This window comes from Mchenga conophoros, linkage group LG7, assembly GCF_057382185.1.
Source record: "Mchenga conophoros isolate Kocher_MC1m ecotype Shallow Benthic linkage group LG7, M_conophoros_male_GT1.1, whole genome shotgun sequence".
NCBI classification, from domain to species: Eukaryota; Metazoa; Chordata; class Actinopteri; order Cichliformes; family Cichlidae; genus Mchenga; species Mchenga conophoros.
Window position 1 is genome coordinate 58,639,303 of NC_140532.1, and position 13,048 is coordinate 58,652,350.

Consider the following 13,048-nt stretch of genomic DNA (forward strand, 5'->3'; position numbering starts at 1 on the left):
CAGTATTTATATTTTGGCCTGAGCCGTGTTGTTTTGCAGAACTAGAAGTGACCATATTTGGACATGAGGTAGAAGGTGCATCCATAAACAGCACTACTTCAATGCACAGACAGGTACCTGCTTATTAACCTGATAATTAGCAAAGTAGCATAAATAGTGCATAAAATACAGGTACAGCAAGCCATATTATTTGATACTTAATGCCATTAAAATATTCTGAAAAGTTCAATGAATCAAATTACCAGAGGAAAGGCCTAACAGACAACTGTCAGCTACAGCTACCTGTATTAGCACACTTAACAAAGCCCCATAATTCTAACTTTGAGTTTAAAAAAACCAAATGGGTGAGTTTTTTTTTTTTTAATTACCCGTACTACAATTGTTGTGAAGGAGGAAACTATCATAGATAGTTTTGTTTGTTTTGGGTTATTTTACAATGTGACTATAGATAGCCATCAATAAAAAAAATTTTATATCAGTATATAATGATATATTATAATTAAAAAGAGCACTACCCCCCGTAGAGCAAGGTCTATGCTAAAATGTTGATGCTTTATGATGTTTTTATTACAATATGACTGCATCAGCCAATTATGGCATCATTGTGATGTTGCAGGGCATTGTATTGTATTGTGTTGTACAGCTCTATCAGGGCTGAACAAGGACAACAAAACTGGGCGCCTGGGATTTTTGGTCCAGGCAGCCCACAATGATCAGTCAAAACAGCCTAGACGGTTCATTAAATTACTTTAGTTCATTAAAATAATGACAATGCTGAGAGGTACTATCATCCCACCGAAAACAGATTATGGGTTCAAAGGTTAGGTTAATTTGTAATTCTAAATTGGCTATAGATGTGAATATGTCAACAAATGGTTGTGGTCTATGTTTAGCTCTGCAACAGACTTGTGACATGTCCTCTTGCTCTATGAGAGCTGGGATAGCCACCAGCTATCCAAATGAGCAAGAGAATGGATGGATGGAATATAAAACACAGTTTATTTTTAGGTCCAGGTGATAATGGATGAATTCATGCGATTGCCTCTCTTGACTGAACCACATTTAAGATATATTTCAAGTTCAGATATAATAAAGAATGGGCGTTTGAGAATTTAAAAGAAGGGAACTAACCCACAAAAGTTGATTCTGAATGATGCTCAATCAGTCCTTTGCATGACTGAGCATGCATCAAGACAACTTAGAGTTAAGTTCAAATCCATTCTGGTGGGAGTTTTTCTCCATTAATATTTCCACAGTAACATGGAACTTTTGTTCTGATTAAGATGTTTTCATTCGTTTTAAAGTTTTTATCATCTTCCAGCTAAAACAATAATGTCTGATTGCTATGTTCATAGCAGATGAGGTGCCTGGCAGATATCCTGATACGAAGAAAGATGTCACAACTCCTGAGGTCATCATGTACATACCAGGTATACAATGTCATACAGTGTAGGGCTGTGTTAATGGCAATGTGTCATTTTTAAAAAAAATTTATTTGGTGATGCAGAAACAAAAAACTCCAACTGAAATCAGATCTTTGCATCTCTTTCAGAGGAATCCACCACCGTTCCATATATTGGAGCCTGGTATGAAGAATATGACTACACTGATTGTACGTCTGCTTGCCACAAATAACTAATGAAGTGTAATATATAACATACACTGCAGCTCTTCATCATGACATTAAGATAATTTTTTACTTTTTGATTCCCTGACAACAGTGGCAGCTAAAAAACAAGAAGAAGAGGAGGAGAGAGCTCTAAAAGAAAAGGCCGAAAAAGGTTTATATTTATTGTTTGTTTTTTTACATTGATAAACATCAAAACTTTAACATCATCATGTTGTAAACCTTTACCACAAACCCCAGAAGAATATTAAAATTATACATTTCTCTTTCACTCTGTTTACATGTTCAATAGTAACAATACTTCATCACGGCCTTCTGTTTTTGTTTTTTAATTAAGAAACGAAAAAATAAAAAGTATAAAACCTGCCTCATGATAAAATATGGAAATAGTATTAGAACAACTCCATCAAAACTGATACAAGTAACCGTCCACTTCATTGTACAACAGAGCAAATTAAAACATTTACTCTAAACTGTTTAAAGATTAAGCTAGAGGATATGCTCCGTTTTTGAAGTGTTTTTAAATGACTTACATCTTGCTGGTTTTGCTCTTTTTATTTGAAATCTTGGCAGAAAAAAATGTAGCGTGACACTATTATTCTTACGTCATCAGTGGTCTGTTTTTAATGAGAAAATAAATAATGAACTAGAATTCCAACAGCTGCCACAGTATCCTGTTGTGCATAGTTATGTAAAGCTCTGGGACTATTTAGGAGATATTATGGTGATATCAAAACATGCAGAAGAGGGTGACTGAAAGGATCAGTTTGATAACAGAGTTTTTCAGAACAATTTCCTGTAAAATCCAATGAAATGTGGAGGAAATTTACTCCTGATTACAAACTTAAATGCCCTGTATTTTAAAGTAAAAACAAATAATGGAACACAAGTGGAAATCAAGGTGCATATTATGAGCACATGTGGAAATAGTTTGTGTGGTGGCGGTGGTGGGCTTGAGAGCAAGTCCCTTTTTCTGACATTTACTATTTTTTTATTAATCTCTGAAAGCCGAAAGACTGAGGAAAAAGTGGGAGGAGGAGGAAGAGGAGAGACGTAAGCAGATCTCAGTGCCAGCTGAACCAAAAAGTAAGAGAGTCTCTCTGTTTTGTTCACTTGTTTTTTAGTTTTAAACATTCACAGTAAAGACAGAGATTAATATAATATTAATAATAATGATAAGATCTGTAAAAAAACAAAACAATCAGCCTTATATTGAACTACAACATTTCTTTTACACTGTGTGTCTTTTTTAGTGTCTCTCAGCAACATTTGTTACACAGATTTTGTTGGTGTGTGCTCTGATTTCCCTCCCAGAATGTCCTCCTCTGGGCTTGGAGTCTCACCGGGTAGAAGATGACCAGCTGTTAGCTTCCTCTCAGTCTCATCATGGGTTCTCAGCTCAGAGGGGGCGCCTTAACATGCAGGTATACTCTAAATTCAGAACTTCCTTATCCGTATTAACCCACAACTGATATTCAGAAAAATCAACACAAAGTGCACTGGCCTTCACACAAAGGACCAAGAACCTTTCAGATGAAAATATAAAACCAAGTCACCTGAAAATTGGTAGAAAATTACAAGTTACAGTGATTTTAGTTACTGTCCTACCGTCATAAATAGACATGATATGTAGCTACTGTGTTTATGGCAGCTGTATTGAAGCACAAGAGTCAACCACTGACTAAAGCACTGTGGGGAATTTTTCATTACTTGGGATTGGGGAATGACATGCTTTTGGAGTTAGCTTTAAGCTGTCTTTAGAGGAACCTAATTTTCCAGACCTGGAGATTTCCGCTTGTTATCCCGATGCCGCAACAGAGTGCAACACAAAGGATAATTTCATTTTGGTGTAATTACCTTTAGGCAGCATGGTGGTGCAGTGGTAAAGATGGTTGCCTTACAGCAAAAAGGTTAGGAGTTTGACTCCACCATCTGACTGGGGTTTTTCTGTGTGGAGTGTGCATGTTCTCCTGTGGTTGCATGTGTTCTCTCCAGGTACTCCAGCTTCCTCCCACATTTTTAAAACACACAGTTAGTTGGGTTAGGTTAACTGAGGATTCTAAAATGCCCATAGATGTGAGTGGTTGTCTGTCACTCTGTTAGCTCTCCGAAAGACTGGCGACCTCTCCAGGGTGTACCCTGCTTCTTGCTCTGTGGTGGCTATGATAATCTCCAGCACCCCCCATGACCTTGATAAGGACAATGGATGGATGTTAATTTCATTTAATGAAACTATCTGTGTCATCCTAACTCTCCACTAATGCTGCACAGATTCGGAGAAACAAAGAGTGCACAAAACTGCATGATGCTTTCAGTTAAAACAAAACAACAACAAAAACATTCTTTTGTGAATCATCATGTTTTTATTCTCAGGACTAACAGAAAAAGCGTGCAAAATAATACATAAAAGGTGCACACTGGGACTAATTTAACTCCCCCATAAAGACGGTATTTGATGACCTCACCCTTAATTAAGAATTTTTGCACCTCAGTATAAGTCAATAAAGACAACCATTAGAATAGTTTCCAGGTTTTTCCAAAGGTAGCTGCATGGACAGAGACAACCCTCAAAAACTTCCAATGTGCACTGAACCATTTTGTCCTATGAGAGGCCCTGAAATATGACAGAAGCCTCTCAGTTGAGAAAAGAGCTTCAATGATTACTCCTCGTAGGCTTTCAAGAGTTATTCCATCATTTTATCAGGAAAACAATGTATTTTCAGCTCTCTGTGTGGTTGTGTACAGGGCTCTGACAATGATGAAGACCTGTATGGTGGTGCATGGTGCGCAGAGTCAGAGGAGCGAGAACACTGGTTTCAAGTTGATGCCCGCCGAGAGGTGGAGTTTACTGGGGTCATCACCCAGGGAAGAAACTCTGAGCTACAGTGAGTCCTACTCCATCTCCACATAATAAAACCTTGCACAAGTGCTGCTGTGTTTCATTAAAGTCAGTACTCAGTAATTTCTTTTGTTTTGATCCTAGTGAGGATTTTGTGTCGTCCTACTTTGTGGCCTTCAGCAACGACAGCAGAGACTGGACTTTACTACACGATGGCTACGCTGAATGGGTGATTGAGCCACAACTAATTATGAAAATGTTTTCGTAACAGTGAATTACACCTTTACACCTTCTCATTTCCTTCTCCTGTGATTCTCTCCTGCAGTTGTTCTATGGCAATGTGGATAAGGAAACACCAGTGATGAGTCAGTTTGCTACACCAGTGGTGGCACGTTACATCCGTATTCTGCCTCAGAGCTGGAATGGCAGCCTATGTCTCAGAGCCGAGATCCTAGCTTGTCAGCTGCCCAGTTAGTATTTTTTTAAATAGTAATATTTTAAATTAAAATGTCAGACAAAACAAAGATTTAGTATGCATTAACTTGGATTCTATTACTGTCAAGTCAAATTTGCTGTGTGGCAGGCAGGAGGAAAGACCCAAATGAAGGACTCACAGACTGAATGATAAACTTAAAGCTCAGCTTTATTTGCTAGAAAATTTTTTCTAGAAAGTAAAACTAGGAAACATGAACTAGGAAAACTAAACCAGAAACAAGCAACGAGAACATGAGGTAGAAACACAACACGAAGGGATTGTGTACGACCCAACAGAAAGAGGGGAAGACTGAGGATTAAAATACTCATCGGAGTAATCAGGGAACGGGAGATAGGAGAAACGCACAGCTGGAACTAATTAGGTAGGACTAAACTAAACATACTAACAAAGCACACAAGACTATCAAAGTAAAACAGAAAATAAGACAAGCATGCACAGACATGGAGTCAGAGACACGAGCTTAACACTACGACAGACATGGCAACAGAGGGAACATAGAGATGAGGGACCAGGACAGGCACAGAGGCATGGACTAGACACTGAACAGAGGGAGCACGAAATCTAGACCTAAGAACTAAACTATTAACAACAATTCCACTGAAACATATGATAATAATAATCAAAATAGCACAACTAGTGAATCAGAACATAAACCATAATAAAGAATAATACCAAAACACAAAAAACTTGAAATGCTGGGTCAAAATGACCAAGAACCGTGACAATTATGGCTTGTTTTTACTGCTAATCCTCAAGGGTCAAATACTTTTCCCCCTGTCACAGGATGTAATATCTCAATAAATAAATAACTAAATCTTTGATTCTTTAAAGAGCTTTTTAACTTTTTATCTACTTTTAGTAGCTGTGTGAAAATTAATGTTTGAGGGTATATTTATGCAGAAATACATCAGTCTTAACATGTTCACAGACTTTTCACTTCATTTGTAGAAACTTGAAGTTTTCCAACCTTATGAGTCATGTTTTCTTCATTCCATAATACAGTATGTCACCTCATACTGGAAGGGGGGAAACAAGAAAAAAATTGTTCTTTTGCCAAAGTAAGAGTGGAAATACACAAAAGTCTGTTTCAGAATCATAGCATGAACCTCCTAACCGTGGTCCTTAAGTGTGCTACATAAGTGCAAGATAACTGCTTGTATTCCCACTAGCTTTAGGAAAGACACAACAATAACATCTACTCAGCAGCAGCTGAACGTTTTGACTGCAAAATATTGGTACTTACTCATAAGCTTGTATTTTAAATAGAAATATTAGGGTTTTTACTGTGTTATCTATCTGACAACTGAGGTTTAGGTTACTTTGAAGATCAAAATTTAAACATGTAGGTAAGTCAAAATAAGAGGGTTTGCTGTGGATTACTTCATGGGGTATGAATTTAAAACCATCAAAAGCTTCAGAATGCAACAAAATACCTCAGCCATTACGAGTGTTTTTATCAAGATGCGCTGTACAGCAGGCAGGTTTTGGACCTAGTATCCAGGATTCGAGAGGCAAAATGGGTAAAACTAAAACCCTAAAAAACGTATATATGAACATACCGAAAGTAACCAAAACTCAAAACCCTGGGTTCTAAAACCAGGGGTCCTAACTGTGATGGAATTTTCTGTTAATAAAGCAACACAATCAGCTGTGGCCAAGCTTTTTTAATTACTGCATGCAGCAGAGCTAACACACATCAAACATCACAGCTCCACAGTCATGAGAGCTCTGTCACTGGGACGTCTCAGCCTCTCTTTTATACATTCACACACAACTCCTGCATTGCTACAGTTATAACAGCTTCCTGTCTCAACCCCCGCTGTTGCTGGGCAGGGATTTTCTAACTAATTCTACAGTGAATTTCTAACCACATAAAACGTAATGTGAGAATAAACTAGAAATGATCTAAAACAGTGTTTTAATTCCCAATGATTACTTGTGCCAACACTAGACCTGTTAAACATTTTTGTTTATAAGCATATTAGGTACCCTTAAATAAATTAAATAAATTCTAAATGCATAACAAATACTTAAAGTGGAGTAGTGTACTTGAAACTGAAATTAAAAACTTCTGCTTAGTAAAATATCTCCTTCCCACTCTGCTAATCTCTTTGCCAACTTTTTCAGGAAGCCACCACAGTGAGAATGAGGTCAACCCATCCGATGACCTGGACTTCAGACACCACAACTACAAGGAGATGAGACAGGTCTGTTTCTCACTTGGGACACTATCAGTCTACTCCACAATGCAACATTTCAACCTTGCCTCTCTAGCAGTATGCCAAAACCTACAAAAGCAATAATGTTGCAGCAACCATCCATAAATGTGTTTTTCCTTCACTCTTCTAGATGATGAAGGTAATAAATGAGGAATGTCCCAACATCACCAGGATCTACAACATTGGAAAAAGCTCCCAGGGCCTGAAAATGTATGCCATGGAAATCTCCGATAACCCCGGGGAGCATGAGCCTGGTAGAGAGATCTATAATATTTTTACTTAAGTGTAATTCTCTCAGCTGAAGCTCATCTTAGAATTGCATAATTTACACAGATTATGGTTCACCGTGAGACACAGATCTGAGTGTCATTACACTTGTTGCTGGCAAAGTAATATTTTGTTTTTTTGACTTGTAGACATTGCATGATGTCTGTCATTTAATGTACATGTATAACGCTTTGCATCTTTACAGAGCAATGTAAATAGGTTTTACCACATTCAAGTGGCTCTTAGTCCAGAAAATAAATTGTTAGTTGCGTTAATATGTTGTCTTTTTGTTTAGGTGAACCAGAATTTCGTTACACAGCTGGCCTCCATGGTAACGAGGCACTTGGACGAGAGCTCCTCCTGCTGCTTATGCAGTTTCTATGTAAAGAATACAATGATGACAACCCAAGAGTCCGTCGCCTGGTGGATGGTGTTAGAATACACTTGGTGCCCTCACTGAACCCGGATGCTTACGAGCTGGCCTACGAGATGGTACAATCAAAGGCTTCAAACTTTGTTTAGTGGCACATACCGCAAACAATATGGAGAAAAGTGAAGCAATTGTGGAAGTGCCTTAAACCTACAAACTTTAATGTTCAACAAGGTTGTAAAAAAGGTCGAGCAGTCTGTGGAGAACAACCCTCGGTTCCATCAACTCATAGCTTATAGATACCATTTTTAGTGCAGAAGGACAATAAAATAGGTAACATTGTAAGTCAGGCCTTACTTCTTACTGACAAGTCACTACCATATGAATATCTAATATCTGCCAGTTTCATTGCTAAAAACATGCTAAAGGCTTAAAAATCCTAAGCTCAAGGTTTCATCAACAAGATTTCCCAAACCAGTATGATACATGATGATGCCTGTGTCCGCCTTTCAAAGTAACAGTGGCTGTAAACATCTTTTTGTTTACAGAGCCATAATCAGTATGAAATTTTTGATCCAAATTTAGTATCTCATACCAGAATTTCTAATTTCTTAAATTAGTTACATTAGTTTAGAATACAGTTTTTAATTAAGTTGTTTTCTACAAATCTTGCATTTATAAAAGGAATTTTGTTGCTTCGTCTCATGTCTGAGCCTACTTGTCTTCACCACAACTGACAGATTTTTCAAAACACTGTAGAAAAATTATTCAGAGATCCCAGAGAGCATGAATGACCTAACACCATCCTCACTCCTGCAGGGATCAGAGATGGGAAACTGGGCCCTGGGCCACTGGACTGAAGAAGGTTATGACATCTTCCAGAATTTCCCAGATCTAAACAGCATCTTGTGGGGAGCTGAAGACAGAGGCTGGGTGCCTCGTATAGTGCCTAATCATCACATCCCCCTTCCAGAAAACTTTTTGAATGGCTCTGTGAGTTTGTTTACCGTCCTTTGGGATTGTGTGTGTGTGTGTGTGTGTGTGTGTGTGTGTGTGTGTGTGTGTGTGTGTGTGTGTGTATTTTAATTTACTACAAATTTATTAGCAATCTTTATCTCTTTTAGCTTGCAGTTGAGACAAAAGCTGTAATTACCTGGATGGAGCGCAACCCTTTTGTTCTGGGAGCTAATTTGCAAGGAGGCGAAAAACTGGTCACATATCCTTTTGACATGCAGCGCCCACCAATTTCTGTATGGCTCTTTTACTAAGAACACCTAACAAAAGCACTCTTTGGCAGCTGTACACTTGTATAATAACTCTATGCTGTCTTAATGTTTAAGCTAACTGACAACCGTCGTTGGAGAAATAATGCAGAAATGAACGAGGACACCTGGGCTCGCATTCAGCGCCAGAATGAGGGTGCTCTGAGGGAGACTCCAGACGACGCCATGTTTCGGTGGTTGGCAATGTCATATGCCCACAGCCATCTAACCATGACAGAGACCTACCGAGGTTCCTGCCATGGAGATGATATCACTGGAGGACAGGGGATCACTAACAGAGCCACCTGGAAGCCAGTGGTGGGAAGTAAGTGTTAACATGACACAGCAAAAAGGTCATAAATGAAAAATATTTCAGTCAAGACCATTAAGGGGTCTTTCTGTCTCAAATCATCACCTTAGAACATCTCCTGATCGACCATCTCCTGTTTGCATGAAAAGTTTATGGTCCAAAGTTTGACCATTTATAATTTTACAATATTGCTGGAAAATGTAAATTTTTTTATGTGTCTTTCCTAATTTCTTACCATCATTGTGATGGTAAGAAAAACCAGTGAAAATGCCATGTCAAATGTCTTTATTAATATGACAATCATTATAAATGTTTAGGGTTGTTTATTAAAATTTTTATGCAAATCAGAAACAGTCGACCAGAATTCTATCACAAGATTTATCCTTAAATATCAAGGTTATCAAAAGGCTATTTTTCTGTTTCTCCAAAAATGGACAAATAAAATCATCTAAATAGCCAGATGATATTACAACTGAAGGAGAATATTTCCTCTAAAACACAATCTCCTCCACAGGTATGAATGACTTCAGCTACCTGCACACAAACTGCTTCGAGCTCTCCATCTTCTTGGGCTGTGATAAGTTTCCCCATGAGAGTGAATTGCCTCTTGAGTGGGAGAACAACCGTGAGGCTTTGTTGTCCTTTATTGAACAAGTGAGAATTTTATTTCATTATATTTACACTCAACAAAAAATATAAACGCAACACCTTTGTTTTTGCTCCCATTCCCCATGGGATGGACGTAGAGACCTAAAATTCATTCCAGATACACAATATAACCATCCCTCCCAAACAGTGGTCACAAATCAGTCCAAATGTGTGGTAGTGGGCACATCCGCTATATTGAGATAATCCATCCCACCTCACAGGTGTGCCACATCAGGATGCTGATCTGACATCATGAGTAGTGCACAGGTGTACCTCAGACTGCCCACAACAAAAGGCCACCCTGGAATGTGCAGTTTTTTGCGCTATTGGGGGTCTGGGGACCCAGAACCGGTCAGTATCTGGTGTGACCACCATTTGCCTCATGCAGTGCAACACATCGTCGCATGGAGTCTATCAGATTGTCAATTGTGGCCTGTGGAATGTTGGTCCACTCCACTTCAATGGCTGTGCGAGGTTGTTGGATATTCGTGGGAACTGGTACACGCTGTCATATACGCCGGTCAAGCACATCCCGAACATGCTCAATGGGTGACATGTCCGGTGAGTATGCTGGCCATGCAAGAACTGGGACATTCTCAGCTGCCATCTGCCCTGAACAATGTGAACCATGATTCATCCGTCAAGCGCACACCTCTCCAACGTGCCAGACGCCATCGAATGTGAGCATTTGCCCACAAAAGTCTGTTACGGCGACGAGCTGGAGTCAGGTCAAGACCCCGATGAGGACGACGGGCATGCGGTTGAGCGTCCGTGAGACGGTTTCTGACAGTTTGTGCAGAAATTGTTTGGTTGTGCAAACCAATTGTTCCAGCAGCTGTCTGGGTGGCTGGTCTCAGACGATCTTGGAGGTGAACCTGCTGGATGTGGAGGTCCTGGGCTGGTGTGGTTACACGAGGTCTGCGGTTGTGAGGCCGGTTGGATGTGCTGCCATATTCTCTGAAACGCCTGTGGAGACGGCTTATGGTTGAGAAATGAACATTCAATGCACGGGCGACAGATCTGGTTGACATTCCTGCTGTCAGCATGCCAATTGCACGCTCCCTCATTGCTTGTGGCATCTGTGGGATTTTGCTGTGAGACAAAACTGCACATTCCAGGGTGGCCTTTTGTTGTGGGCAGTCTGAGTCTGTGCACTACTCATGATGTCAGATCAGCATCCTGATGTGGCACACCTGTGAGGTGGGATGGATTATCTAAATATAGCAGATGTGCCCACTACCACACATTTGGACTGATTTGTGACCACTGTTTGGGAGGGATGGTTATATTGTGTATCTGGAATGAATTTTAGGTCTCTACGTCCATCCCATGGGGAATGGGAGCAAAAACAAAGGTGTTGCGTTTATATTTTTGTTGAGTGTAGTTAAAAATTATATTTTCATGTCAGTTGCTTATCTGCTTTAGTGGTAGCTGAACGCAAGCTTTTGTCACGAAAAGTCTTGTACATAGCAGCTTTGATATGTCATTGACAAACGTGGAAATTAATGTTTTCTACATGTGAAATTTCCTTAAGATTCACTGGGATGTACTTTTCTTGTGCAGGTACATCGCGGGATAAAGGGTATTGTGAGGGATATAGATGGAAATCCACTTCCCAACGCGACAATATCTGTTGAGGGGATACGGCATGATGTTAAAACTGGTAAACTATTTTATATAGTGTTTCAGATCATGAAGATCCAGTCATTCGTTTACAGCATTTTTTAACATGACCTTTTTTAATGTAACCATTGTATAGCTGTGGGCGGGGATTACTGGCGACTGCTAAATCCTGGGGAGTACAAGGTAACAGCCAAAGCTGATGGCTACACCCCTCAGACACGGCTCTGCATGGTGGGCTATGACTCCGGAGCAACACCCTGCAGTTTCACCTTAACCAAATCCAACTGGGATCGCATCAAGAAAATCATGGCACTCCACGGCAAAAGACCCATTCGACTCATCACCAAAGCGAATGTAGTGAAAACAACTGCAGCCAGCACTGTGGCAGCCCCCAGCATTGATACAGAGCTTGAAAATCCCGCCAACACTCACGACATTGCGCGACGTAGACGGCTGCGGCTGATGCGTATACGGAGGCTGCGTTTGCAGAGGTTACAAGCCAGCCTTAGAACCACCCCTGCGACTACAATGACAACAACCACCACCACAGCATCCACCACTCTACCACCTGAAACCAAGAGAACAACCTCATGGTATGACTCTTGGTTTCCTGTGGATGAATGGTCCACTGAAAACCCATTCGATAGTGTTGTCTTTGACTCAGTGCCCACACAGGACTATCCTTTTGAATACACTATAGACTGATTACTGCACATACAAACCCAGTTCTATCTTATAGAAAGTCCTTACTAACCAAATCTGCTGCAAGATCACAGCTTTAAAACAAAACAACAAAAAAAACCCACAAAAAACATCTTTAATGATTTAGCTTGGACAAAATAAGACTTGTTGGCAGCATTGTGTATTGAGGGTTACATTCTTGGGAACAAATATTTCTTGGAGAGAGATAAAGAAGAAATGGAAGTCTCTGCTGAGCAAAGACTACACAGCACATGTTTAATTAGCTCTATGTTAAATTAAACATACAGTATGTTCAATAAGACAGGATTAGGTCTGTCTTCATTTTTTTAATGGCTTCATAGAATCATTTCTGGCTTCAATTAAACTGATTTATTGTACTGCTGAATGCATTGCATTAAAATGACGTTATTTTCTAAATTACTATAGTCTATGTATTTATTTATAGTTCAAAGAAGGTCCGTAACAGTTCACTCATGGGGAAATGTGCCACAGATGTAGATTGTAGATGTAGTTATTTATGTAATAATAATGGATTGCATTTTATATAGTGCTTTTCTAGACACTCAAAGCACTTTACAATTATTCATTCACTCTTCTTCTATTATCTTTCTATTATCTTCCTTTTATTCTCTATGTTACTTGTTAAGCACCTTGGCATACCCTTGGTTTTTAAGTGTGCTTTATA

The 13,048-nt window shown here is 39.4% G+C and overlaps 1 protein-coding gene across 2 annotated transcripts in view; it reads left to right on the top strand.

Moving 5' to 3' along the window:
- Window positions 1-12,783, top strand: part of aebp1a (AE binding protein 1a) — a 23,337-nt gene extending 10,554 nt beyond the window's left edge. The window contains exons 5-21 of one of the 2 annotated variants that reach the window (XM_085280468.1): window positions 1,356-1,430; window positions 1,553-1,612; window positions 1,722-1,781; window positions 2,636-2,713; window positions 2,942-3,051; window positions 4,373-4,512; window positions 4,611-4,695; window positions 4,792-4,936; window positions 7,090-7,169; window positions 7,312-7,435; window positions 7,744-7,940; window positions 8,638-8,811; window positions 8,943-9,068; window positions 9,159-9,405; window positions 9,905-10,044; window positions 11,602-11,701; window positions 11,798-12,783. In XM_085280468.1, the coding sequence (XP_085136594.1) occupies window positions 1,356-1,430; window positions 1,553-1,612; window positions 1,722-1,781; window positions 2,636-2,713; window positions 2,942-3,051; window positions 4,373-4,512; window positions 4,611-4,695; window positions 4,792-4,936; window positions 7,090-7,169; window positions 7,312-7,435; window positions 7,744-7,940; window positions 8,638-8,811; window positions 8,943-9,068; window positions 9,159-9,405; window positions 9,905-10,044; window positions 11,602-11,701; window positions 11,798-12,366 (2,510 nt within the window). In that variant the 3' untranslated portion in view covers window positions 12,367-12,783. The remainder of the gene's footprint in view (window positions 1-1,355; window positions 1,431-1,552; window positions 1,613-1,721; window positions 1,782-2,635; window positions 2,714-2,941; window positions 3,052-4,372; window positions 4,513-4,610; window positions 4,696-4,791; window positions 4,937-7,089; window positions 7,170-7,311; window positions 7,436-7,743; window positions 7,941-8,637; window positions 8,812-8,942; window positions 9,069-9,158; window positions 9,406-9,904; window positions 10,045-11,601; window positions 11,702-11,797) is intronic. The other variant, XM_085280469.1, reaches the window with a different exon arrangement.
- Window positions 12,784-13,048: the final 265 nt, after the last annotated feature.